This window comes from Podarcis filfolensis, assembly GCF_964270895.1.
Source record: "Podarcis filfolensis genome assembly, chromosome: 1".
In the NCBI taxonomy this organism is placed as follows: domain Eukaryota; kingdom Metazoa; phylum Chordata; class Lepidosauria; order Squamata; family Lacertidae; genus Podarcis; species Podarcis filfolensis.
In genome coordinates this window covers 22,195,375-22,221,945 of record NC_139604.1, presented here as the reverse complement: position 1 = coordinate 22,221,945, position 26,571 = coordinate 22,195,375, and the positions used below count along the sequence as shown (strand labels likewise).

The 26,571-nt window shown below is 43.8% G+C and overlaps 2 protein-coding genes across 4 annotated transcripts in view; both read right to left on the bottom strand.

Moving 5' to 3' along the window:
• Positions 1 to 26,434, bottom strand: part of HOXD3 (homeobox D3) — a 54,832-nt gene extending 28,398 nt beyond the window's left edge. The window contains exons 1-2 of one of the 3 annotated variants that reach the window (XM_083631507.1): positions 26,326 to 26,434; positions 10,350 to 10,376 (exon numbers count right to left, since the gene is read on the bottom strand). The gene's annotated coding sequence lies outside the window, so the exon portion shown is untranslated. Of the gene's footprint in view, positions 1 to 10,349; positions 10,377 to 11,496; positions 11,658 to 26,325 lie in introns of those variants that run through there. The other 2 variants (XM_083631508.1, XM_083631510.1) reach the window with 2 other exon arrangements.
• HOXD4 (homeobox D4) lies at positions 813 to 26,531 on the bottom strand. Its single transcript, XM_083572981.1, has 3 exons — positions 26,326 to 26,531; positions 5,710 to 10,376; positions 813 to 5,159 (listed from the first exon to the last, which is right to left on the bottom strand). The coding sequence occupies exons 2-3, from the start codon at positions 6,137 to 6,139 to the stop codon at positions 4,849 to 4,851; spliced, it is 741 nt and encodes a 246-aa protein (XP_083429107.1). The 5' UTR covers positions 6,140 to 10,376; positions 26,326 to 26,531; the 3' UTR covers positions 813 to 4,848.
• Between the last annotated feature and the right edge of the window lie 40 nt (positions 26,532 to 26,571).

Genomic DNA, 26,571 nt, shown 5'->3' with positions numbered 1-26,571 from the left:
GGCGAAAACTTGGAAGTAAGTCCCACTGAAATAAGTAGGATACTGTCAAATATATCTGATAATATTAAAGGCTTAGGAAAGAGAGTGAAAGGAGGCAAAGTCACAGCCTATTTTAACATGCTGTCACTTATTATATATTTTTATTTCCCCCCTTCCTTTCTCCTATTTTTGTAAACCATCCTGGGAGCCTGGCTGAAAGGCGGGATAGAAATATGTAAAATAAATACATTTAAATGTAAATGGCGGTTGCCACAGCTTTTGATACACATGCCCCCCCTCCCTATCCACAATTAATCAGCCATAATCTCCACTGAAAACAGTGAGGTTTCATTCCAAATCTGACTGTGTCCCTAAATAAATTTATTTGGAAGCAACTGCAGCTGGGATTAGTGAAATTTACTTCTGAGTCAATATGCTTGGGCTGAACTATAAAAGGTCCTATGCAAACTTACTTGAAAGCAAGCCTGTGGAACCCAGTGGGTTTAATATAAACATAATTGGGTTTCCAATGTAAGGCAGCAAGCCTTTGCACCCTTACTTGGAAATGAGCCCTATTGAAATCAGCGATACTTACTTCTCAATACAGGATAGGATAAGATAGGTTCTTCCTGCATACTTCATTAGCTACTGTTTGTAGAGTTCTACTATGAGATGGCAAACATGTCAAGGGAGGATATTAGAAGACAGCACGCCTCTCTTGGGTCGCTATCAATTCAAAGCTTTTTTGATCGAGGTACAATAGAATACCAGTATTTATTTCGGTGTGTGTGTGTCAAACATGTATGCTTAAAAAGGACTTAGACGGAAAACAATTTGTATAAATAGTTATTTAATCAGAGGCAGCAAAAAAAATTGGCAAAGTCTAGAAAACATCTCAGGGTCACAACTGCCGTAGAGACAACGCAGCTTAATCACAGAGGTCATGGTAATAATATACAACTTTGTGTCTCCAAGGGGAAAAGAAAAGATTCCCCTACAATCTTCAGTGTGGTAGCAGGACGATCTCTGCATAGTTCAAAACAAGTACCATCATTATAATCACTTTCATCAACAACTTCACTCACCCCCAGAAAAGTGAGAAGAGTTTGTAGGAAATGAATGGGATGGTAAGGTTGTGTGCGTCGTTTTCTTTTAAAATCATTTTTGGCCAAATGTTTACATCAAGCAGAAACCCTTTGATACTCTCCCACTTCCATCACTCTCTTTCAAGAGTGGACCAACATCACTGCGACCAAGATTTAAGACTTCAAGAAGAAGAAGAAAGAACTCAAAGGGGTTTTTTCCCCCCTAACACAACTTTAAGAGTTTGAACCAAACATTTGTCCAGAGGACATTTACATTACAAAAGGACTTTGGCCGAGTTCTGCCCCCACCCCTTTCTTCTTCACACGTTCTTCAGTTCACGTCATTTGGGTTGGGGATGGATGAGCTACATTGTGAAGTCAAATTTGTCCTACTGACAGCCCCACTGGAAACATGTTTACTCGGAAGCAAGTTCCACTGGGTTTAATAGGGATTGTTTCCTTGCAAGCAGTGGAGCATTACTGCCTCTTCCCTTTTGCTAAACCAACCTTCAGCGGCAGCGTGGCCACATTTGCCATAGATTGAGCCCCACTGAAGTCAGTTACACCTACTTCTGAGTAAATATACAAAGGATTCGCCAACGTAATCCTGAGCACGTTTAAGGAAGAAGTCCAGGCCAATAAAGCCGATGGACCAGAACTTCCTAGTGAAACGTGTTCAGGATGGAGAGACGCGCAGACACACAAAGGAAATCCATTTTCTCCTTCCCTCCCGTTTCCCAGATTATCCCCACCACCGCCACCAACCTTACTTACTTTCTAGGATATTACTCTGCGCGGTTACTAGAGAATACCCCACTGAACGCAGGATTTACTTCCGAATCAACGTGCCCAGGGACCAGACGTTTACTAAGCCCCGCGAAGCTCAGGCAGTCTTGCCTTGGGCTTTAGACTGCAAGGAAGCTAGGGTTGTTGACTTCTCTTTCCCAAACAACACGCTTCCATGGGACAAAACGACTCAACACAGGCCATATGTAAACAATGGTTGGTTTCCCTGTTTTTAAATCAATCTAACATAGAACTTCTGTTGAGAAGAAGATTTCGAAAGGGACGTGATGAAATCTGAGCACAGTGAAAATCTGGGGTTAGGAAGGATGCTTCCCCCCTTTAAAAAAAATGATTTTAGGGTTTAGATCTCCAAATTTGAGGCTAGGTCTTGACAACAAGCCCTGTTTTTCTCTTGGTACTTTTTTCGGTGCCAGCAGAAAAGGAAGGGGAACTCCAGGTCCAAGAGGTTAAGGGTTCAGAGGTCATTCCTCCCGGCTGAAATACGGCGAATCGAAGGGGGGAAAACGTGTCCTCTGGATGAACCTGTTTCTACAATTTAGCCCGAACTTCAGTAAAATACCTTTTCAGCCTCTCAACGTGAAGGCGTCAGAAAAGAAGACGTCTCCACTATGTATGAACTGGGCGCTTTTTGTCATAGACAATGACGCGCAGTGAATGCAGGAATATCCATCTTTAATATCACGGACGGGCAGATATTCAAGGGGAGCCCCAGTAAGAGTCTGAGAAGTAGACTCAACTAAATAGAGAGAGGAGAGAGAGAGAACAAAGAAGGGGCTCCAGGACCCAACACAAAAGAACACAGCCTTCTAAGACCCCGATCCTAAATACCTCAAAGTAAGCCCTACTGATCGTCTAAGGACTGTCTTCCAAATAAGCCTGCTGGCTTACTTTGGTGGGGAAAAAGCACAAAAGAAACTGCCAAACTGCCGTGACTTCCATGATCCACTACGTTAAATATGTGCCTCTCGTCCTATTATTTAGACACATCCATCTCTCTTCTTCTCTCCCCTCCCATCTCTTTTTCTAATCAAGGAAAACCTTCAGAACTTGGGCTATGCGATTCTAAGATGAACCCAATGTGGCTATTTGGCATGGAGGAAAACAATACAGACCACGCTAAGATCCCATTCTAGAACACAGAAATGTCAATTCTTAGAATTCAGAATTCTCTTGCAACACTCGGTAGGCTGAGTGGGTTGGCGATCCTATGCACCCTTACCTGAGAGTCAGTCTTATTGAATTCTGCGGGGCTTACTTCTGAGTAGGCAGGTCTAGGGTTGTGCTAGAATTCCTGTCGAAATCAACATGCCTGGGCAATGGCTGTTCATTTAAGAGGGATGCGAACTTAACAAACAAGCTCATCTACCTTTCTTCTTTTTCCAATTTTCCGAAACTTAGCCTACTGATTAAGGGGGGGGGCGTGTTATATTTACTTCGTTCCTATCCAAAGTTGTAATTGGAAGGGACGGCGGTTTTAGCATCGTTTATGTAAGGTTTGCATTGGTTCAGATACTTTCAGCCAAATCTGGGATGATCTACACAATAGTATAAAAGGCATGGATGCATGCCGAGGTATGCTATTAGAGCATATTCTTCCCTCACTAAGCCTACCCGCTTCCTCTGAAATTATATTAAAACAGATCCAATATTTCCTATTTGGGAGTGAATAAAAAAGAAACACAAGCATCCGAAACATGCAGTTCATTCCTGGGCTTTTGTTCCGTCTGTTTTGCTTTGAAAAACCAACACGATGGTTTAATTCAAAACCTTATAGTAATAGTAAACACCATGCCACTTTGTTTGTTTGTTTGTTTGTTCCCCATATCACAAATCCCTTGGAATATTCACTTCATTTCCCCCGTTTTGCTTTCCTTTTGTTTATAATTTGCTCTGTCCCTCCTCCCACACAACACCCCTCCCTCCAACCCCGCCTTGGCTCAAAGTATAACGCGTGAACAAAAGGAAAGTTTTTAATCCATTTCATTTAAAAACGATAATAATGCTTTGCTCCTCGTCTCTAAAAGCTAGAAAACATTTGCCTATATACAGAAGAATTTTATTTAAAAAAAACGGGGTCAGGGAGTGGGGGGGGAGAAAGATCTCTATTTTTATGGGAGATAAAAACACTGAATAACATTGAAAGGAAGGGAGAGTACACGCTTGCGTTCTCTCTCTCTCTCTCTCTTTTTGGTTTGTCTCTCTAACTTTTTCTTTTTCCTAAACAAGAAATAAATAAATACGCTAATACAGTACCAAAAATAACAATAAAATAACCCGTTTCACATCATATTTGTATTAAATATTTCTGAAAAGTTAGAAGGATGGAAACGCTTTCCCCTCCCCTTAAGAAACAAACAAAAAAATTAACGGTAACAGCGGAGATGAGCGGGGGACGAGGGGAAGAGTTCACAGGTTTTCAGAGACTTCTGTTTAGGATTTACCCAAATGCACAACCCGGAATGGCATTGGGGTGGGGTGGGGAGGAAGAAATAACGAAATTAAGAGAATCAATTCCACCACCACCCCAAAAAAACCTCTCTCCTTGGAGATCCCAGACGAAACAACACAATACGATTCCGTTTGTAATGGTGCAATAGCTGTGTGTCGGCAGAGGAGTTTTATTTTAAAAATATTTTTATCTATCTTTCTCTCTCTCTTTATGTATATATATATCTATATATATATTTATAATTATCACTTTCTCACCACCTGGATGCAGAGTTTGTTTGAGTGTGAATGGTTGTGCTGTTTTGCATTATTCCTACGAAGTCCATAATATCGTTGGGTTTGTCTTCAGTACCTTAAAGCAGGATGAGGACAATTTGGGAGTTGTTGGCTGCTACGTGCAGGTTTCTGCTTTTAGCCGGCATGTGCGTTTGTTTGGGTGCTTGTTTGTATATTGGTTTGTTTGTTTGTGTATCCTGGACAGTTCAGTTCCGAATCAACCGGGTCTGAAACGGACCATCTTCCAAGTTCCCTACAAAGTTGTCAAGTCTGTCTGATGCTCCTTGGAGACAGTCTGTGAGTGTTGGCTGGGGGCCGAGGAAGAGCTAGAGGACCGGCCCTTGGTGTTGGGCAGTTTGTGGTCTTTTTTCCACTTCATCCTCCTGTTCTGGAACCAGATCTTGATCTGGCGTTCGGAGAGACACAACGTGTGGGCGATTTCGATCCGCCGGCGCCGAGTCAGGTACCGGTTGAAGTGGAATTCCTTCTCCAGCTCGAGGACTTGCTGCCTCGTGTAGGCTGTCCTGGAGCGCTTCGGTTCTCCTCCGGTGTAATTAGGATTCACTGAGCGGGGAGAGACAAATCACAGGCAGGACTTAACAACCAACCCTCCAAAACAACAACAACAGCAAACCCAGAGCCTAATCTTGACTTTCTCATTAGGCGTTAAGGAAGAGAGAGAGAGAAAAGGGAGTCTCTGGTAACCATGTGGCCGTTATATACACCATTACATTTGCTAATAACAGATGGCCATGCTTTCTTCCCCTCTCTCTCTCTCTCTCTCTCTCTCTCTCTCTCTCTCTCACACACACACACACACACACACACACACACACTAACCCCCCTCCTTCCCTCATAGAAACAGCGGACCTTTAAATATCTCTAGCATCTTTCTGAAATGGAATATTCTCATGCCCACAACCACATGACCAAGAGGCCTATTTCCTCGGCCATAAAAATTTATGGCGAGTGTAATTGGCTACCTCGATTTCAACCCGCGTCGCGAAGCCTGGAAAGGACTTTGGAGGGGTGGGGTGAGGTGGGGTAATGAATCAAGAAGGGGGAGGCGGAGTGGGGTGGGTGGGCGAGGTGGGTAGCAGAAGGGGATGCTTACCTGAGTTAACGTGGACTTTCTTCATCCAAGGGTAAACCACCGCTGGCTGCTTCATTGCTCCTGCTGCTGTTGGTGGCGATGACCCGTTGGGGCTTTTGAGGCTGGGCTGCTGGTTGCAGGTCCTCGTGGCGGGCATTGGAGGCGGGGGACAGTGCTCAGCCTGCCCGGGGAAGTGGCTCGCTGGGCCGGATTGCTCCTGCCCGTGACCCCGCGGCTGCACTGCCGAGCCCTGGGCATTGCTACAACCGTAGGGCTGCTCGCTGTAGTTTGACCGTGGATAGATTCCCTGGTGCTGGAAGTCAGAGCCTTGCGAGGCACCGTAATAGTCTGAGCTTTGCTCAGCAAGGTAGCTGTTCTGCAGATATTCCTCGCAAGGGGGGAATTTGGGGTCCACATACTTAGAGTTCACCATATACGAACTCATGGCCATTAATTTCGGAAGGTAGAAAATACTAATTTTTCTCGTGTTGTCTTTTTTTCTCCTTCCAGAGAGCCCTCCTACTTGCTGTCAACTGAATAAAGTTAGGCGCCCATGTGACCTGCTCAGCCAATCGGGAGGCAGAGAGGTTTATCACCGGATTTGTGTGTGCACCTCATAATTTCCACAAATTTCACTAAATAGTATACGGGTAATCAAGTGGACCCACATGCTGTCTGATGATTCGCGTGGTTTCCCCCCTCTCCCTCCCTCCAAAAGGAGATATGAATACCATAAAACACGATTCATCAATAGATGGCCGTCTCCCTGACACCCACGCCCCAACCCCATCTGCCCTCCTCCCCCCCTCCCCCAGGTAAATCAAAGCCTTTTGTCTCATCTGACTTTCTTAACCTTTGATGCCCTTTAGCTTACAGTTTCGGGGATCATATGAAAACATTAGTTGGTTACATTTCAGCAATCAAGAGCCAAAGCGTTAAGTTCAGGCAAGGGGAGCGAAGGAAGCGTCGAAAACCAGGCAAAGGACAGAAAATCAGAAGAAGACATCAAACAAGAGGGCAATATGATGTACAATGGATCTCCTCTGCCTTTGTTTGGCAGGGGTCAACCAAAAGTTACCAGCATCTAGTTGGGCAGAACAAAATTAGGCAATAAGTAACTAGCTTCGAATTTACATTGCAAGTGTCGAAACAATCTGTTTTTGTAAACTCCATACAGATAACAAACTATCCTGAGACCTCTAAAGTTCAACCTAAAAAAAAGATATTAAAAAAAAAATGGCTGGTGTTTTTTTTTAAAAAATGGCTGTTTGTTGTTTTTTTTTAAAAAGCTTTAATAAGACAATTCCAATATTCAAATTGTTCATAGCCTTATTTCAGAGTACAAGAAAACGAGGCGACTGTTTCTCTTGGCGTCCAACGTTAACATAAAAATCTGGAAAAAAATGGGGCATGGGAACGAATACAGAAATCGGTATTATCAAAGTTACTTTAGCCACCCTATATTATTATCTGCAAGCACATATTAACTGGCCAATTAGCATTTTCACAAATTCTTTGCAGACTAATTATATTAATACGAACAGGTTTATGGTGAGATATAAATAACTGTAATAATTTTTTAAAAAATAAGCAACAAATATAGAACTATTCTTTTTAATGTCCTAGTATACCAGAGTGAGGCAATAGCATCCAACATGCATGTGTCTTTGAGCATCTTCTATGTTTATAACTTATAACCATTTGCAGAAAGGTGAAGTTTTTGCATCGACCATATATTCCCCTAGAATCGAATCTGTGACTATGTAAACACCACACAAATTCGGTTCTACAGGGTATATATAGACAACGTAATAACATTTTGCTTTCCTCTACAGAGAGTGGGTAACAAAGGCAGCGTCACTGTAGCGTCCTGATCCCTCTGACTCGCTCGCGAGGAATTCATACTACTCTCTGTTGGGGTAAAGGTCTGAAATTATGGATTTGAAAAATATAATGATTTCATAGGAAAGCATACCAAAAAAGTGTCATTTTTGTGACTTTGGTCTTTTTCAAGATGTAACGAGTTCTCACGACGGGATTTTCAGATAATCTACGTGACAATCGCTCTGGATTCTTCAGCATTTAAAGCACTTGCGCTTAAAAAACACACCATTCAAATAATAACTGTACACTTTCAATAAAAAGAAAGGCTGTCAGCTAATTTATTTTTGTCAATAGCATGATGTTGATCTAAACAATCCGCCTTTCAATCACATAATAAAAGTCTTGGTGCAAAGAGACCTTTATATAGGAGAAAGCTAACTATTCGTTTCTGAAAACAACTAAATGGAATTATTTCTATTTCCATTTTTGTATTTTTACCTTGACGGCACTAGCATCAAGCTGAATATTCTCCTAACTGCGGAGAGTATCTGAGTCTTATAAAAAGAAGGGGAAAAAACCTTCACACCACTGTCCTTTGGTTTTCATGCAGTAGTGTTGATGGTGAAGGGCAGGGCAAGAGGTCATCTTAAATCATTTACAAACATATCCCAGCGTTTCATTATTTCTACTTTGTCGACGGCAACACACAGGATTCCAAAAGTTCATGCATTGTGGCTGACCCGGTTCCTCTGTGTTGTCTTGCGGTCAGCTCCCTTCCATTCTCCCTCTGTTGGGTATTCTAAGCAAACCAACTTGGGATAAATCAGAGCGAGAGGGCATGGGATTATATGTACGTGTCTGCGTGTGTGTGCATATATGTATATGTGTATGTGTGTGTATACACATATATGTATCTATAGACATGTATGCATATATATCACTAAGCATCTGTGAGCAAATGGCTTTTTAAGCAACGACCTGCTCCTTTTCATGGAATTAGGGGTGGCTTTTCTTTCCAGAAGGTGGTCTCCTTGGAACAGAAATGGAAGAACAAGTGGATCACTTTACGGATTTCTGAATTAGTACCTGCTCTCTGAGTTGGCTAAAGAGGCATTCTTATTTCTAATGAGAAGAATGCGTGGGTACTCCCCGCTCTTGCTCCCTTTGATGAGTAAGTATTTAAGCAAGAAATGCAAAACGGTCCAATTCTACAGAATATACGTTTTCAAATGTTACTTCTCGGGGAAAGCGGAATTAAGGGGTGGCCTGGGACAGGACTAATCGGAGAAAGGGCTTTCTTTAATTTAAACAAAACAAAACATTTTTAAAAAAGAATCGTTCGAATATTTTGTGCAATAGCCCAGATTTTCATATTTGTTAGACGCTGTGACCTGCGTTTCACCTTATTGCGCGACTTGCTCAGACAGGTCAAAGCCAAAGGAGTTATTGATGAACAAAAGCGTTAAACATTCACCTCGTGCTCAACTGCCCGTACAAATTATTTTGATCCACCAGGCCGTTTTTGTATTCCGGTTCATAATCAGTATGCTGCAGCTAAGTTTAAGGAATATTTTTTAAAAAGAAGAAGGAAGGAAGGAAGGAAGGAGGGATAGAAAATGAAAGGGTGGTGCTTATTTTCTTGTTAAGTTTTAAGCCTGGCCAAAGAAAACTGAGGCAAGGGCAAAAAAGGGGGGGGGGATTTCAGTAGGAAGGAAGAAAATGTGGGAAATCCCAGTCACCCTCTTAGTGGTTTAAAGCCATCCAAAAGCCATACACAGCACAATATTGTGATTTTAAAACAGGCAGATCGATGTATCAGGCTGGGATTTAAAATTAGCAAAGTAAATGGCTCAGAGCTAAGGAAGGAAAGCATAAAGGAGACAGAAAGATGTTGTGCCGAAAATAATCGCTTTTAGAGGTTGAGTAACATATGGTTATATTGGTTTCCCTTTTTTTCTAAATAGGGAGGTAATGTATTGTATCCCAGGACAGCAGGCTAGAACTCATGCTCCACATATAATTATGCCACATATACTTGCAACCATTGAACTAATCATAGCCTTTCTTCCTTTCCCCTTTATTGAAATCCAGCCCTCCCTCTCCTATTATTTTTACCTCCTGTTTCCCCTAAGTTCAGACAGCAATATTATCTGTATCTGCTTTCTTCCAGTATTTCATATAAATGTCAACCACTCTATCTCGGGAACACTTCACTGACACCTAACAATAACGTCATTAACACAGCCTTGGTTGCGATCCTATGCGTATTGACTAGGAGTGCACCTTTCCATTGCAAGCAGCAGGCCTTTATGCCCAAAATAAAAGGGGAGGAGATACAACAGCATTTAGAGCATAACTCCTCGTTGGAAACATTAGTTCATCCTCAAAGGCTGCAGTACCGAGAGGGCAAGCGCAATCCGTATTTTGGATCTCCACCAAAAGAGGAGCCAACCAGTAGAAGTGCTTGCCCTGGTGCATGATAGATTCAACATTTGCACAAGGAAACACGGCATGACTTTATCCTGTTAAAATGCTAATCCTGCTCGTTAGCTGGAAAGAGCTTAAGAGAGGCACAAGATGGGCACCTTCACCTGCAATTATCTCCCCAGAAACTGCACAATCAGCGTTTGCTGTGATCTGCAGCCACAGACCGCAGGAGGATGGGAGAGGGAGACAGAGAGAGAGAGAGAGAGAGAGCAAGCTTGAAGCCCCACGAGCCGTCCAGTACAAAACAGCCTTGCAGAAACACCAGAAACACACCATCTCTGTTTACAAACTCAAACGTTTACAAGGCGATGTTTGCACACACGAAAAGGAGAGGAAAAAAGTGCACTTACTGTAGACGCCCTTCCATTGTCCCGAACCTGTTGCAATGGGGGGGAAAGAGGAGAAAGAAAATAAACAAAACCATTTCGTATTGTTGTTTTTCCATGTATAGATGACAGTGATCATAGTTGGGGGGGGGGAAATGCACGCATTGCATCTCTATTTAGATATGAGAATGTTAAGGACACAGGCAGGCATTGCATATAAAGGTGACAAATCAACACACTCCCCCCCTCCCAATTGCTGATTTGCCTCTTTTGTTAAATTCTTTTTGTAATAAAAGCCAGCCCAATTAAATATTTCAGTCAGAGTTATCATGCAATTGTATATAATCATCCTTACTGCTAGTTTCAACTATGTTTCTATAAAAGGTTTTATCTGATAAAGATATAAAGGATTCTTCCCCCAACTGGGTTAATCCCAAAGTGACAGAAACCTTACCAGCGTAGTGAATCCCTGAAGAGCCCTGGCCAGTATTTAGTCAGTAACCCGCTTGCTTAAAAATCCATACCATTTCCCCAACATGAACTTGTAAATATCATCATTATTACAGTAAATCTATTTTATTGTTTACTTAAACAGATTTCCCTTTTTCTGTCTGTGTCTTTCTTCTCTTATTGTAACAAATAAATTCTACATTATCACCCACGTGGAGAGAGAGAGACTTTTTAAACAATGTTTTCAAAAAGAAACAACCAAGGTTGAGCTATTTTGCAAAACATCCCCTTCACTTTTGCCTGCGCTATCCCTGAGAAGGGCTGTATATACACCCAGACCAGCTTAAAGCAGGGAGCAATCATTCCATCGATGTATCATCTTATCTCTCGTTCCGTTCCTCCCTTCACTCTCCTTCTAGAATAACAGCCAGAACGCAGTGCCCTTGAAATCTCTGCAAGTTAAACACTTAATGAAGGATCTACCGGCTTAAACCGAGGTTGGTTCCTTTCACAAAATTAAAATTAAAACCGTCGACGTGCGATTTACTGACAGCTCTCTTAAAACTTGGAGCAAATCCGATGGAAACGCTATTCCTATAATACTTCCGGGCTTCCCTGGATCTGATCTTTTCATTCATATATACAATTCCAGGGAACACTCAGACACACGGTCACTGGAGAGAGGGACTCGGTCACATACGGAGCGCGAGAAGAGACTTACTGTGAGCTTTGCCAAAGGGAAGAGGAAGGTACCCCCGGGAGAAGCAGAGGTCCTGGGCGCTTGGTTTCAGGCAGAGGTCTCCTGCCTAACACTTTCCCTGTCACTGCTCCCGGGAACTAAAGCATCTGCACTTGTATGCTCTTAAACTAATTTATGGTGGGAATTATATTTTGGCTTGTCAACTCTCAAGCCATAAAACAAAGTTTATTGGAATCACGTGCTTCGAAAGAGCCACTCAGGACTTATCTCGACGGAACAATAAATAACCTCTAGCTTTAAACTTTTATTCACTTATATAAAGAGGGCCTGGAAGGAAGGGGGGTTAAAGAGAAGGGGGGAAAGGGGGTAACCCCGCCACACATCCTGCGTTCTATGAAATTTAAAGTAGTCCAAAATAGCGAGGGCCAGGCACTGGAGGCCTTGCGTGGCTGTAGCGTTTAGGCCAGGCTCTTTTTTTTATTAAAAATAATAATAATGAGTTGTGCCAGGACAGGCCCCAGTGGCAGTTTAGATCTCCCCTTTAATGAGGAAAGGAACGTGTGAATTTCGCTGTGAGTACCGATTCAAAATTTATTTGAATGAATATGTATGCGGAGTGGTGGGAGGGAGGGAGGGAGGGAAGGAGGGACGATTTTAAGCAACACCAAAGGCCATCACGTTTGTGGGATCCTCCCAGCTAGCCCACGCCCAGCCTCGTCTCTATGGTCAGGCCCCAGGCACTCGGGTTACGCGACCATCCAGACGGCTGCGATGCACACACAACTTTGGAGCGAATGGTGCGGTTCTGCAGGATAAATGGTTCTGTTGTCTAGGGTTTGTCAGAGGAAGAACGTGTTTATCTATGTCTGTTTGCTAAGCAGCTACGGAAAGTGCTGTATGTGTGTGTGTGTGTGTGTGTGTGTGTAATTGACCGATAGCAAAACCTCCATGTGCAGGAGCAGCGCAGCAGACGTTGGGTGGGCGCAAAAGAGAGAGGAAGGCTTCCAAGAGGGATCTGGCTGGCCACCGTGAGATCCAGAATGGATCTAGCAACACAGTTCAGCAACTCTTTATCAGGCGGCCTCTTCTGGGCCCCTTCACACTAACCAAACTGTTTCACAGCGCAAGGAGATACACGGGACTTGTAAAAGTGACAAAACAGCTCAGCCTATTCGTGTCGTCGTCCCCCTCCGCCGCCTCCCGAAAACTTTGATAGCTGAAGCTTTAAGGAGGGGAGTCATAAAGCAATAAAAAGTAGTCTGGTGTGAAGGAAAGGTAGGAGGGCGCAGAGAGAGGTGGGGGGAGAAGGAGCGGGTGAGTAAGTCAAATTGGATTTTAAAGAAACTAAAATTCTGAGACACCGGAAGTCAAATGTCCCCGGGAAGGTATAACCTTTTGCATGCAAAGTTGTGTGTGAGAAAGAATCTGTGTAGATAGACAGATATAATACTAGGGGTGGCAGGGATAAATGCTTTTCCAGTTGTGTAGGTCAATGGACAAATTTTTTTGGTAAACCACACTCCAAAATGAAATAAATAAGATAAAACGGCAAGGCAAGATAAAGGCAAGTACCTTCTGACATTTAAAAGGAGCAGAGCAGAAATGTTTGAATGGAGAAGGCCCCGCCCGCCACTTGGCTCTCCTGCCATGTGAATTGATCTTATTATTACAGGGAAATGATTTATGAAAATGACTCCAAAGCATGGGTGTGCATGCCTCGCTGTAAGGTTCAGCCGAGGAGGAAGGTATCCGAATTCATTTAGGTGAGCAGGACTTTTGTCATATCCTCCAGGGGAGGCCAGGATTCTTAGGAACAAATGCAACTTGACGTTCACCTGCTGGAAAGGCTAGATTCTTTCTAGGGTTCCTCGGACCAGAATAACTTCCCTGCATCTAGTTCAGGCAAAGTGTTTGGAAGTTTCCATACTATTTTAAACCAACGTTCTCTCACCCCCACCCCCTCGTATATACATTACTTTAAAATAGTAAATCTCCCAATGGGGGTGGGTGGGAATTAAGAGGGATTTTCATGTGTGGAGGAAGGGTGTTATTTTACTGCAATGTGTGCAGAAACTCAAAACATAAATTAGGTCTCTCGGTTTAACAGGCTTACCAACCACTTATGTTGAAAAAGTAGCCACACTCAAATCCTAATTTTACTTTACGTGACACCTTCGGTAATATCGTGGAATACGGGTTCAGAATTTCGGGCTCTCGCAGTTTTCTAAGATGTTGTTCAAATGGTATAAATATTTTTTAGAAAAAAGTAAAAAATATCGTTCCAACCCAAGCGAAATTCTGCTCAGCTTTCCAGAGCAAATGAAGACTCAGATAAGCCAAACGGGACAAAATTATACAAACTTTTTCCAAAGGACGAGGAAAACAAAAAGAAAAAACACAAGCAAATATTTATGGGGCACGGATTCGGATCAGTAAGCCGCCACGAGGCTGCCTTGCAAATCAGGCCCCCTGTTACACTCAAATCCCCAAAATTGGTAATCTGGAATACTTGAATTATAGACAGTTTAAACACGATCCATGTGGATCATGTGCATTAACGGACATTATTGATTGATTAGACTTTAATTTTGATGGAACTTGCCTTCAGAAAAGTGTGCTTAAAGGCTTGCGTCTGCCGTTTAGTTCAGCTGCTTTAGCTATCAAACTGAATTGAAGCTCCAGTGACTTGCATTAGTATCCTAAGTACCTCTCTTGGGGTAGAGTCCTACAACTGGACTTAAGCAGCCCAACTGTGAGAAGGACTAACATTGTTCTCAGTGTGTCTGGTTTCAATGACACAAGTTTAGAATACAATTTCCATTCAAGTACTTCCTCTTACCTTGGTTATTGATTCTGTGTGCACTCCTGAAGATGAGGATTTGTTCTGAGAACATATTATTGACATTATCACTAAGGTTTCTACTATTGGACATAGATTCTAAATGATGGCCCCCTTTCCTGATCTTCATTTGGATAGTGTGTCCCAACCACTTAACAAAGTAGTATTTTGTCCCTTCTGCAAAAAAATCCTTCTAGCTGTGGTCCAGGTCCCATGACATCAAATTTCCAAGCCAGGGTGCTCAAGGTGCTGCTCTCCATATATTTTGGGCTACAACTCCCATAAGTCCCAGCCAGCATGGCCAAGGGCCATAGATGATAGGAGTTCTCATTCATAACACATTGAGGACACCACATTGGCCACCCCTGTTCTAAGTGCACACATGGACATCTGAGGTGCTTGATTCCTGCTTTACTCAATGCTCAGCTTGTGTCTGGGCTGTACTACTTTAGAGTCCCAATCACATGGGGGCTCAAGTGATTGAACATACCTCCATACCCTCCACCCAAAACCTGTGTAGAAATGCTAGGACCCAAAAGAAAGTTTGCTACTTTCTGTGATAAGTAGAACAGAGTCAAATGGTACAGTAGAACTGTGATAAGTAGAAGAGTCAAATGGAACAGTCTGTGAATACAGAGCCAGTAAGATTCATTATCTAATACACAAGGCTAGCAGCTGGTTTGTCTCCTGTTTTTGAACACCACAGAGATTGGTCACTCAGTCTAGGTCTCCCATACAATGCACTGCAAAACACCTTAATTAGCCAAGACATCTTCCTGCCTGGTGTGCACAGCAGCATTTTGCCAGTTCCCACTCCCCCCATCCCAGTGAAATTACTTAATACCCAAGACCAGCTATGGTTTTTTGGACCTGAATCAGGACACCCCCTTGCAATAACACCCACTTGCACACACACCCTTGCAATAACAGCAATAATGTAAATAATTTAAATAAACACTTTGCTGCACCTTCATGACATCCAAAACCAGCTGCCTGAGGCTGCTGCATCATTGTATCCAATGGCAGGGCGGTCCTACCTTCAATGCTAAAATTAGAGGCGCCGGGTTTCAAATCCCTTTGAAACTCACTCGCTGCCCTAGAATCACCTCTTCCTAAACTCATACTTGTACTGGTTAGTTGTTCCTCGGTGATTAAACAAATGTGCTCTGCACATGTTGAGAGACATTCAGGTCTTCACATTTTCCTGGCTCATCCAAAAAGTTCTGTTTTTCAGCCCTGGAGACTGGCCTCAAATCAAATGCTTGTGAATATAAAATAGCATTTAGACGTGTTTCTGTTTTCTCAAAGTTATAGGAAGCACATCACGAAGTCAGTAAAAAGTTTTAATCCGCAAAAAAAAGAAGAAACAGGAAAAAACATGCATTTTACATTCAGTGCCACAACTAAGGAAATGACCTGCAATTTTTTAAGTGGTCATCAAAGATAACATAGGCTTCACTGGTGACGATATGCACCTAGAAGGGAAATGAGCATAGAAAATCACATTAGGAACGGAGGGGTCCAGTTCACAGGTGCAAAGCCTTCTTTAACAGGCAGGAAGAAATACGGTCAGAAATAGATTCCCCCGTGTTTCCCCTCCTTTCTTCTTCTTCTGTACAAACTTTGCACTAAATCAAAATAAACTCGTACTGGACCGTGATCAAAATGCCAGCACAGATTACTTGGTTATATCTCAAAACGAGAAGTGCCTAAGAAGTCGGTTTCAGCTCCTTGGCGCTAGCCCATACAATTTAGGATAAATGCATCCACTGGAAATTGGCAAGGGGTTTAATGCCCCGAAACCACAGAAAGGAGGAAATAAGGCAAATGAGCTGTAGGAGGAGATGACGTGGCCTTTCATTAAATGTGGTCAAGGATACATCAGCAGAGAGGGAAAACGGGGAGCGTTCTCAGGTGAAAAATTAGAAGTTTGCAAAATGGCTCGGTTCAAAGCGGGTTAGTGCTATGCGGAGCCTTCAAAAGTCCTGGCCCCAGAGAAGGCGCGTGCAAAGGAGAGAATAACTTCGCTTTTATCCCGATTCTCTGCAAGGAAGCAGAACAGAAGCCCCTCACCCACGGATATGAACACAGTAAGGCAATAACTTGCATTTAATGTAAACAGGACTCAAAGTAAGAACTCTTATTCAAGAGATTGATACATTTATTTACCACTCGGTAGCTCCATCCCGAATACATTTCACCTGGAAAATAAGTCCTTTGGTTTTAACTGCCGTCAGAAACCTGGGGTTTTGCACCTCAGAACCTGCTCTTATTTTGCGAGCGGTGGGTGGCAAACAGGGGTTGTAGCCAACTAAGTCATACTCCGAGTAGAACCACTGAAGTCAATGCTCTTAACTTACTTTAATGATGTGATTTCAAACCGTCTAGTATTGGGATATCACCCCAGATCCAAAGTGTGCATTCATAGCACCATAGAATTGAAGAATTAGAAGGGACCACGAGGGTCATCTAGTACAACTACCTGCAAAGCAGGAATTGTTTTTGCCCAACGTGGTGTTTAAACCCATGACTTTGAGATCCTTTGCTGACGAACTTCTACAGCTGCAAAGAGGGATGAGTTGAGTGAAAGTCCTGCTGAAGCGTCGTTTGCTTTTTTTGCCCTTTGTAGGACCTGATTTCACCTCAGGCAGCTGTCATTCCCCTGATTTAAATTCTACAATCTGATTTCATCAGCTATACACATTCGCCTCAAAAACGTGTGCTGCCACCCTAATCTTAGCTACTAAGAAGTAAACTAGATGGGTTTCGATTCTTAGGATGGTGACCCACGACAGGAATGATATGGGAATAGGTTCATTTGGGGAAGTTGGGTTAGCCTCTGATTGAACGTGCATGGCTGATTGGGCAGGATTCTGTAGCCAGAAGAAGGAGACAGGTAACCTTTCTTCATTGGAAAATATTAGGCAGGTTTGGGGCTTCACAGAGCTCTTTCTCATTCCAAGAACTTTTGATAAGAAGGCAGCATAAGAGACATAAGAACATAATGCAAGTCTGTTGGATCAGGTCAATTGGCCCATCTAGTCCAGCATCTTGTTCTCAAGGTGGCCAACAAGATGCATGTGGGAAATCAGCAAACAGGATTAGAGCATGAGAGCACTTTGCCCACCTGCAATTCCAAGCAACTGATATTCAGAAGAACCCATATACAAAAGCCCTGTACAGTATAGAGCAGGCATAGGCAAACTCCGGCCCTCCAGATGTTTGGGACTACAATTCCCATTATCCCTAGCTAACAGGACCAGTGATAAGGGATGATGGGAATTGTAGTCCCAAACATCTGGAGGGCCAGAGTTTGCCTATGCCTGGTATAGGGAAGCTTTTTAAGGTTTAATGCTTTACTATGTTTTTATATAAGCTGGAAACCACCCGGAGTGGATGGGGTAAACCAGTCAGATGGGCGGGGTACAAATAATAAATTATGATGATGATTCCTCTGACAGTGAAGGCAGTGACCAGTAACCGTTGACAACCTTCTCCTTCATGAATTTGTCTAAGCCTCTTTTAACTTCATAACTTCAAAATGTACAGTGGCACCTCGGGGTTAAGAACTTAATTCGTTCTGGAGGTCTGTTCTTAACCTGAAACTGTTCTTAACCTGAAGCACCACTTTAGCTAATGGGGCCTCCCGCTGCTGCTGCTGCGCTGCCGCTGTACGATTTCTGTTCTCATCCTAAAGCAAACTTCATCCTGAAGCAAAGTTCTTAACCTGAGGTGATATTTCTGGGTTAGCGGAGTCTGTAACCTGAAGCATATGTAACCTGAAGGATATGTAACCCGAGGTCCCACTGTAGTGTATTTGACCAACAAGAATTTGTTTTGATCATCCAGTCACATGGCAAGGAACCTTGCATTTCTTCAGGATACTGTAGAATCATGTCTTGACTGTGGTGGCCATTCATGTTGATCAAGACCACTTTCTCAGGACAAATGAACTGCATTGCTCAATTAGACTAAGGCGTTCTGTTTCCAACAGTGACCAGGCTATGAAAACTCATAACCAAGGGATTAAAATATTGGCATGTCTCATAGGCACCTGGTCCAACACCTGGTACTCAGAAGTATGCTGTTTGAACATGGAGAGTTTCACATAGCTAGGAAGATAGCTGTGCAATGCCTACCCAACTAAATGAAGAGAGAAAGCCAACTTAGTGTGAGATGTGACATTTTAAAGATCTAGGGGCTGCAGTCCTATGCACCCTGAAGTAAGCCCCATTGAACTCAGTCTAGCTTACTTCTGAGTAGACACAGGAAGGCAGGAAGCTGCTTTATATTGAGTCATTCCAGTGATCCACCTAGCTCAGTATTGTGTACACTGCCTGGGAGTGGCAGAGGACATTCCTAGCCCTTCTTGGAAATGCCAAGGATCTTCTGGGTGCAAAGCAGATGTTCTGCCACTGAGCCATAGCCTTTCCCTGTGTATAGTATTGTGTTGTATAAGTTTGTGTTATGAAGGCAGGTGCTCTGACTCAGGAAAGAAGAAGATGGCACCATGGATGGAGACCACAAGTGTGAAGAGGAGGGCAGTGCATATCTATTGCACATGCCAATGGGAGACAGAGAGACAGAGAAACGGGGGGGGGGGGAGATGGTTGTGTGGCACAGAAGGTCAATCTAGGCCAAGTACTTGTGTCATGACTGTGGAAGGTGAACCTTGAAAGAGTCCAGTGAATGAGGTTGGGAGTTGTGGGGGTAGGGAAGGCAGACAGAAAGAAAAAGCTAGACATGCAATTTGCTTTTATCACCTACAATTGGGAAGACTACAAGCCAATGGACTGGATGCTTTCAGCCCTGTTAGAAGTAAGAGACTTTTGAGAGGAATGGCTACCATTTTAGGGGCCATCAGAGATCAAAGGGAAAGCAAAGGAAGCAGGAGAAGAACAACATCAAAGATCAGACAGATGATGGTCCCCTGAAGTAACTAGCTGTGACCACTTGTTTGCTATGGTACAAAAGGCTGTCTATACAGCCCCATAAACAGGGACTGCACTTGAGGGTGAGGAGGCTGGCTGATGGTATTTTAAATGGCACTGGTCTGTGGGAGACCCGGGGAGTGTAGTGAGATGATTATGGGCCATTTCAACTGTGGTTTTTAATAGGTAGCTGTAATATGTCTTTTGTCTGGTCTAAAGAGGTCTGGCTGACTGGCTGCACCCACAGGTATGTGCATAAGACTGAAAAGAAGGGGTGGAATATGAGCACTACTTGTGGGGAAGTCCTGTGCACCCTTGAATTCATTGGGATTTACTTTCAACTGAACACTTCAGGCTGTGAAGTGCATGAAGGCCTAGCAGATGAACAAATATGTAGCCCTCCATTGACCTCAATAGCTTGCCTTGGTAGATCTAGCCTTAAGATCTCAACTCTGATTGATCCTATCATAGTTACTCAAAAGTAACTTTCATTGGGATCTACTCTCAGTGCAGTGTATGTAGGATTGTAGCCTTCCATCTCAGTCTTGCAAACTCAGTGAGATTTAGGCTGCAATCCTATTCCCATTTACTTGAGAGTAAGACCCTCTGAGCTAACTATTACTCACTTCTGGATAAAATGGACAGAGGAAGGGGACCAGGATAAACATGTGTAGGACTGCCCTGTTAATAATACAACTTCCTTGAGTAGAGTGCAGCTGGCTTCCAGTTTCAAATGTTGGGTCAGAACTAGCCAAGTGAAATTCAACAGAGATTGAAGTAAAGTCCTGTATTTGTGTACCAAGAATGAAAGACACAAATATAGGATCGAAGCAGCCTGCCTTGGCAGCAGTACATAGGGAAAGGATCAATAAAGGATCGATAAGTTGATCATAAGCTAAACATAAGCAGTATGATGCAGTTGCTAAAAAAAACGCAAAACACCTAAATGCAATATTAGGATATATTAAAAGAAGCATAATGTCCTGATAAAAGAAAAGCAATAGTTCCACTATATTCCTGCTGGTCAGGCTACAGCTGGAGTGCTGACAAAATGGAGCATGGCCAGAGGAAGGGGACCAGGATGGTGAGTAGCATGGTATCCAAGTCTCATGAGGAACCATAAGAGAAGTTGCCTAGTTTTAGTCCGGAGAAAAGAGAATTAATGATCACAGCCTTCAAATATCTGAAGGACTGTCATGCAGAAGAAGATGGAGCAGGCCTGTCCTCTGTTGGTCCAGAGGGCCAGACTAGAACTCATGGGTGGAAATGGCAAGGAAGTAGTCTTTATCTAAACATTAAGAGAGAATGGCAAGCGCTGTTTGAGAGTGCCATGGGCTGCCTCCAGAGGTGGTAGCATCTGGGGTAGCCCCTGCTGGAGGTCTTTAAGTAGAGGGTGGACTGCCATCTGGCAGGGATCCTGTCACTGAATCCTGCACTGCAGATACTGCACTGACCAGGAGACTGGACTGGATCACTTCAATGTTCCCTTCCAATATTATGGTTCTATCAGGGTCAAGAAATGTAGAGCGTTCAGAAACTATTTACGCTCCTCCCCTTCCCTCAAACGGTTGTAGCTTGCTTTCCAGAATGCTGAGAATCAAGAGAATCAAGAGTGTCTTAGCCTCTCATGAAATTACATGGGAAATTGTTAAACGTGTAGTTTAAGCATAAGATTACATTAGCCAAGTAAAGGGACTGTTGTTAGTATTATTGTTATTATTTCATTTGATCTCTTGTGACAATTGCTTGGGGAGGGCAAGAAATTGTCGCAGAGAGCTAGAATTTCGTGATCACTTTCTTCCTCGAACCTGCTTGCGCGGGGCGGGTTAAGAGAGGCTTTCTGGGCTGCCCTTGCAGATTGCGGGTCCCTGCCATGTAACAGATCAGCAGAGTCACTGCAGCCGCTCTCTGGCTGAGGGCAGGTCTTAAGATGCACAGGGCTGCGAGGCTTGTCCTACAGCGCCTTCTCCTGGACGAGCGGCCAGACAACAAAGTGACTCTTCACATCACAGGGGCTGGTGGGCGGGGAGGGGGAGGGAGGAGAGGGGCAGGGTCTCCATGTGACATCTGCTCCCAAATCAGATAGAAGAGGATTATCATTAGGGAGGGGGGGAGAGGAAAGGAAAGGAAATTAGAAGGAGTAGGGAATCCCTTCTGGGAAATAACGACAAGGATGAACCGCACCTTTGTGGCACCCCTCGACTCAAATATCAGGTGTGCAGAAGGCCTTCTGATTCCTGTATAGATAGTGTCCCTTCAGACTCTGAAAGGTTCCTACCTTCCTGAGCGTAGTCATGCGAGTGCGCGCGCGTTTGCACAGTCGCAGGCTTCACTCTCAAGGGATCTCCTTACGTAAAGCACGTATACGTAATATTAAACAATGTTTTGATGTTGAAGAAGGGGAGGCATCCCGCCTTAAGTCAATATTAAAAGAGCTATTTATTTAACAGCTGAAACTGAAAGGCACGCCCGCCCCCACCGCCTCTGAATATGTTTGCTGGACAGGAAACGCGGAGCTGAGCTGTTTTGTTCTTGGCCCAGGCTGAGGGTCTGAGAAAAGCAGCTGAGAATATGTAGAGGTTGTTTAAAAGGACGGGAGAAAAGGAAGCTGGCAGTGTGGACGGAGATCTGAGGCTGCATGGGGGAGACTGCGCTAGCCAGGCTGTTCTGCGTCCAGCACAGGAATGCAGAGGGACACAATAAGAAGGAACATAGCGAGCGACTAGCAAACAGGAAGGCAGAGTAGGCTGGCAACGTTTCAAAGGCAAAAGGAGCCTCTGACACCACTCAAGGCGAGACCCCAGACTCTTAACATCCTTCCTGATCCTTGGCTGGTTCCTTGAGCAGAACCATTGGCCTCAATAGCAATGCGTCCAGGCACGGTCGGTGACTAACAATGTGGGAGTTCTCTGTTCTGCTCAGAGTGAAGAGAGGCCTGTTGCTTGGCCGATTTCAGAGCCAGTCGGCCAGACAGAGACAACAAACCAGTTGCCAAACAACCAACAAGCCAGCATGGATGGCCCATTTTCTCTTTCTAGCTAAAGATCTAGTAAAATCGGTCTGGCATCCAGGAGTTTTAACCCAGGCCTAGCCTTGTGCCGGATTGTGGCTAAGGGCTGCTCCATGAAACCCGGGGACTGCAGCCTGGAAGCCACATGGATTTTAAAGGAACTGCGCCGACCTTGTTCTTAACCCCACATAGCTCCTGCCTCCTCGTCAGGTCTACCTCTTCTTGGTGGTGCTTTGAAACGGTCCAACATTTTAAAAAAGGTCTCCGATTCTTCTTCTTATTAAATCTCAAAGCTCGGCTGATTCATTCCCAAAGCGCAGATTGCTGTCAGTTTGGAAGAACTGGTGACTATCCTAGGAGCCAACCCAAACTCGCAACCCTACCTTGATACAGCTACCTATCCATCGTTCATTTTTATGTCTGCAAACAAGAGAAAACCGGAGGGCAATAATGTTCTCCATAGAAAGCTTTAGCTATTGCCACAAAGAGCTCTAAAACAATGCGTTGCTTTTCCTTCTCCTTAAAGTGCTTGGACCCTCCTCTCACTTCCACCTTTTTTTATTTAATGAAAGCCCCTCAACCCATTTTCCCCCTTCCCATGCTGAGATCATGCAAGTATTTGTGTCCTCCCCACGCACCCCCCCAGCCCTTTAACTCACACATGTTTCATGTTTGCTGCCCTCAGCTTCCTACTTGGAAGATTTTGAAAGGGGAGATTTTCTCCCTCGCATCCGATTAAACTATACTTCCTCTTTAGGAAAAAGCAGGTTTTCAAAAGCCACTCGGCGTAAGGATTTTTAGGGAGATATTTATCCCCAATGTGGTGTTATTTTCTGTCTTAAGCTCTGTCCCACTGACCAAATGAACTGTTTATGGCGATTCCTTTTTCCTCTCCCCCTCACCACCCCACACTCACTTCCTGTTTTTTAGCTCTTAACACTAGCAGTAGCAGCATTCAGTGCCGCAATGCAGTAGAGCTGTAAATACCTTTAACAGCTGCCTGCCAACCAAAGAGTGAAATACTGTCTTTGTTCGGATTCTCTCTCCCACCCCCAGCTCCAAGCACTCATACAGCAGCCCCTGAGAAATATAGTTCACTGGTGTGTGTTTGTGTGTACACACCACGATTAGATTTTTAGAGCTTTGGGTGAATGGGTATTTAAGGGCACTGAACCCACCGCCAACGTACAAAAGATCTAGGCAACATATGAACGGGTGGGTTCTTCTTCACTAAGGACATGACCATTTCTGAGATTATTTTCCCTTACACAAATTGTTGCCTTGTTGTGCACGTTTGACCACTGGATGAATTCTCCTTTCTTGAGGGGGTCCTAACGTGTCTATTTATGAACTCTCTCCTTTTTTAGGAGGAAATGAAATGAGCAGCCCCAAATACAATAACCCCCAATCAATTTGATTTCAGTGAGCTTGGGGGCAAACTCTCATAAAACTCAGTGGAAATCACAATGGTAGGGTGGTCGAGCCTAAAGCTGTATGCCTAAAATTGCGGTTTAAAGGTGGGAAAATGTGCTGAAATCAGTGCCCTTTTCTTCCAGTGAATCGAATGCATTTAGAATCAAGAGTCTGGGTTTTTCAGCACCAAGCACTCCGGCACTTTAAGTCGAAGAACATGAATATATTCTGTAAAAAGAACAGTCATCCAGCATACGTGATTTTGTTTTGTTTTGTTTTATTTCTTTAAATCCACGTACTTTGTATTGGGTTACGGATCTACGATGGGTTAAATCTTATGGTTAAAAAAAAAGATGCGGAAATTAAGATTTCAATAATTCAAAGGCAAACAAAGCAATCAACAATGTGTCTCCAACTTAGCTATAATAAATGCAGTCTAACTGGGAGGGAGGGAAAGGGAGAAGCAATATACCAGAGGGGAAAGTGGGCGGACTTATACATGCACACATGATTTTTTTTATTTAGGATGGTTTGCGACTTTCTGCTATAAACTGTAGCCATTAAACTGTAATCAACAATCACCTTGCAAGATTGTGATGGTATTTTACTCCCACCCAGCACCCAGCCCAATAACTTTCCCTAGACTGATTGCTAGAAAACCAGAACTCCACATTCTGTAGGCTTGATCGAAAAAAGAGGGGAAACCGGATTCGAGTGATTAAGTGTTGACTTCCAACAAGTCGCAAAAAGGATATACGAAGTAGTCATTCTTTACAGAATAAAATTTGAGTGCATTAGCAAGATTGAAATTTATTTCTATCACCTATAAGTTATTTTAAATTGTGGGGTGATCAAATATTTATGCGGCCCTTAAACAAAACTGATGTATAAGCAACATTACATTAATATATTTAATGTATGTATAAATCACATTATGCAAACCAGTTTTCAGGAAGACCATAACATAATAAACATAACATAACATAACATAATAAAATACATTCCGGAAGAGATAATCGACCTTTTTTATAAAAAAAAAATGATTTGTCTAGACCGGACAACAGCCCTCCTTTAAAAATAAATAAATAAATGGGATGATGATTCAGCTTAACATTTTAAATAGGAATAAAGACGCCTAAGGCTACATAACAACAACAGCAAAGTTATAGGGGAAATATATTAGATATTTGTATCCAGTCTGCAAACTTATGCCGTATTTACTTAACAATTAATTCCCACTGTAAGGAATTTATTCACTGCCAAGCAAACATGGATAAGATTGGACTGTCTTGAGCTATATGTATTATTCCCCTTCCCATAATTGTTGCTATGAAAATAAACGTATTGAATCCTCATGTCACCCCGGCTCACAGCCAGAAAGACAGACAGATAATCTCCCTTGGTTCAATTAGGCCTGATCGATATAAAATATATTTTTGAAAACGTCTGAGCTGAGGTGATGTCACCCTCCCTCTAGACCACAATAATCCGCGACGCCTTTACTCCAGAAGTCGCTGTCTTGCTACATAAGAGTAAGTACCTGCTAAGTTGCAGCCATATTGGTGTCTGCTTAAACCTTCCACGCGTTAGCTACCGTGGAACACGCCACATGCGTCTTGCTCTTTATGACAATGCACACTAGGAAGTGTTTTGACCTCCCTAGAAAAAAACCATCTGGCCGCTGCTCTATCCATTCCAAAACTGTTATATATATATCCGACAGTATGACACAAAGATTCCTTGCCATCCCTCCCGCAAGGTACAGTTTTAACAATCCCCTGATGTTTTCACGACTGCAAATATTTGGCCTTCGCTTTGCAAGCAAAATCCTAAAACAGGGTCTTGTTTTCTGTTTAGGATTCCCCCCTCCTCCCCGCCCTCCCAGTCATCTTGGTAGGATTAATCGGATGAAAAGTCTGACTCCCCAGCACAGAAGAAACCACAGATCGTAAGCCAGTCTCCCTGCAGCAAATCTAGTCGTAGGAGCGCTCAGCTTTGCTCATTATTAGTGACCCGGATGGGGACACGGACACACACACACACACACACACACACACACACACCACCTGTTGATAATAAAAGGCATGCGGATGGAATCCTGCTGTTAAGAAAAACCGCTAAAGGGGGGGACGAGGCAACAGCGCACAAGTAGAAATTGCAGGACATCTCGGTCCAAATAGTTTTGCTAGTAGTTTTTGTTTGGGAATTTTTTTTAATTCTGCTTCGGCAGTTTCTCTTGCTTCCAAACCTACTCTTGCCTCCCCAACCTCAGAGGCATTCAATTCCACTAGCGAGCTACGCTAGTGGGGCGGGGAGTGCCTATCTCAGCCTTGTTCTCCGTGGCATGGAAGCCTCGAAAGCCAGGCAGGTGGCAGCAGAAGGCGGCGAAGCGCTTCCAAGCCTAACCCACCGCACCACCTCGCCTCTGTTGCCTCAGCTTGGGCGAAGAAAAAAAACCACAGGCGCTTTCGGTGATGGTGGTGATGGTGATGGGCGCCCGCCTTGCCCACTTTCTTTTATGACTTACGGAGTCATTCTCCGGCGCCTGAGCGAAAGTAGGAAGCCCTGCAGCGATGCAGACGAGTCAGGAATAAAATGGGGGGAAGGAGGAGGAGGAGGTGGTGGTGGTGGAAAACGAGAGCTGAAAAATCCCTTACCCGTTCGCTGCCCCGGTGGAAGGGCGTGGAGCCCAGCCGCATCCCTGTAATCCATTAGGGGTCGCGTTCGGTAGCAATCCGAGTCCCATCCCGATCGGAAAAGCCAAAGGAGGCAGGCAAGGCAGGCAGGCAGGTAGGGCTGGGAGGAAAGAGAGCTCGCTAGATAAACAAGCTGCCTCGCTGGCGAAGACAAGGGAGCTCTGCCCCCCCCTCCCAGTCCCTCCCCGCCCACCCTAACCCTTCACC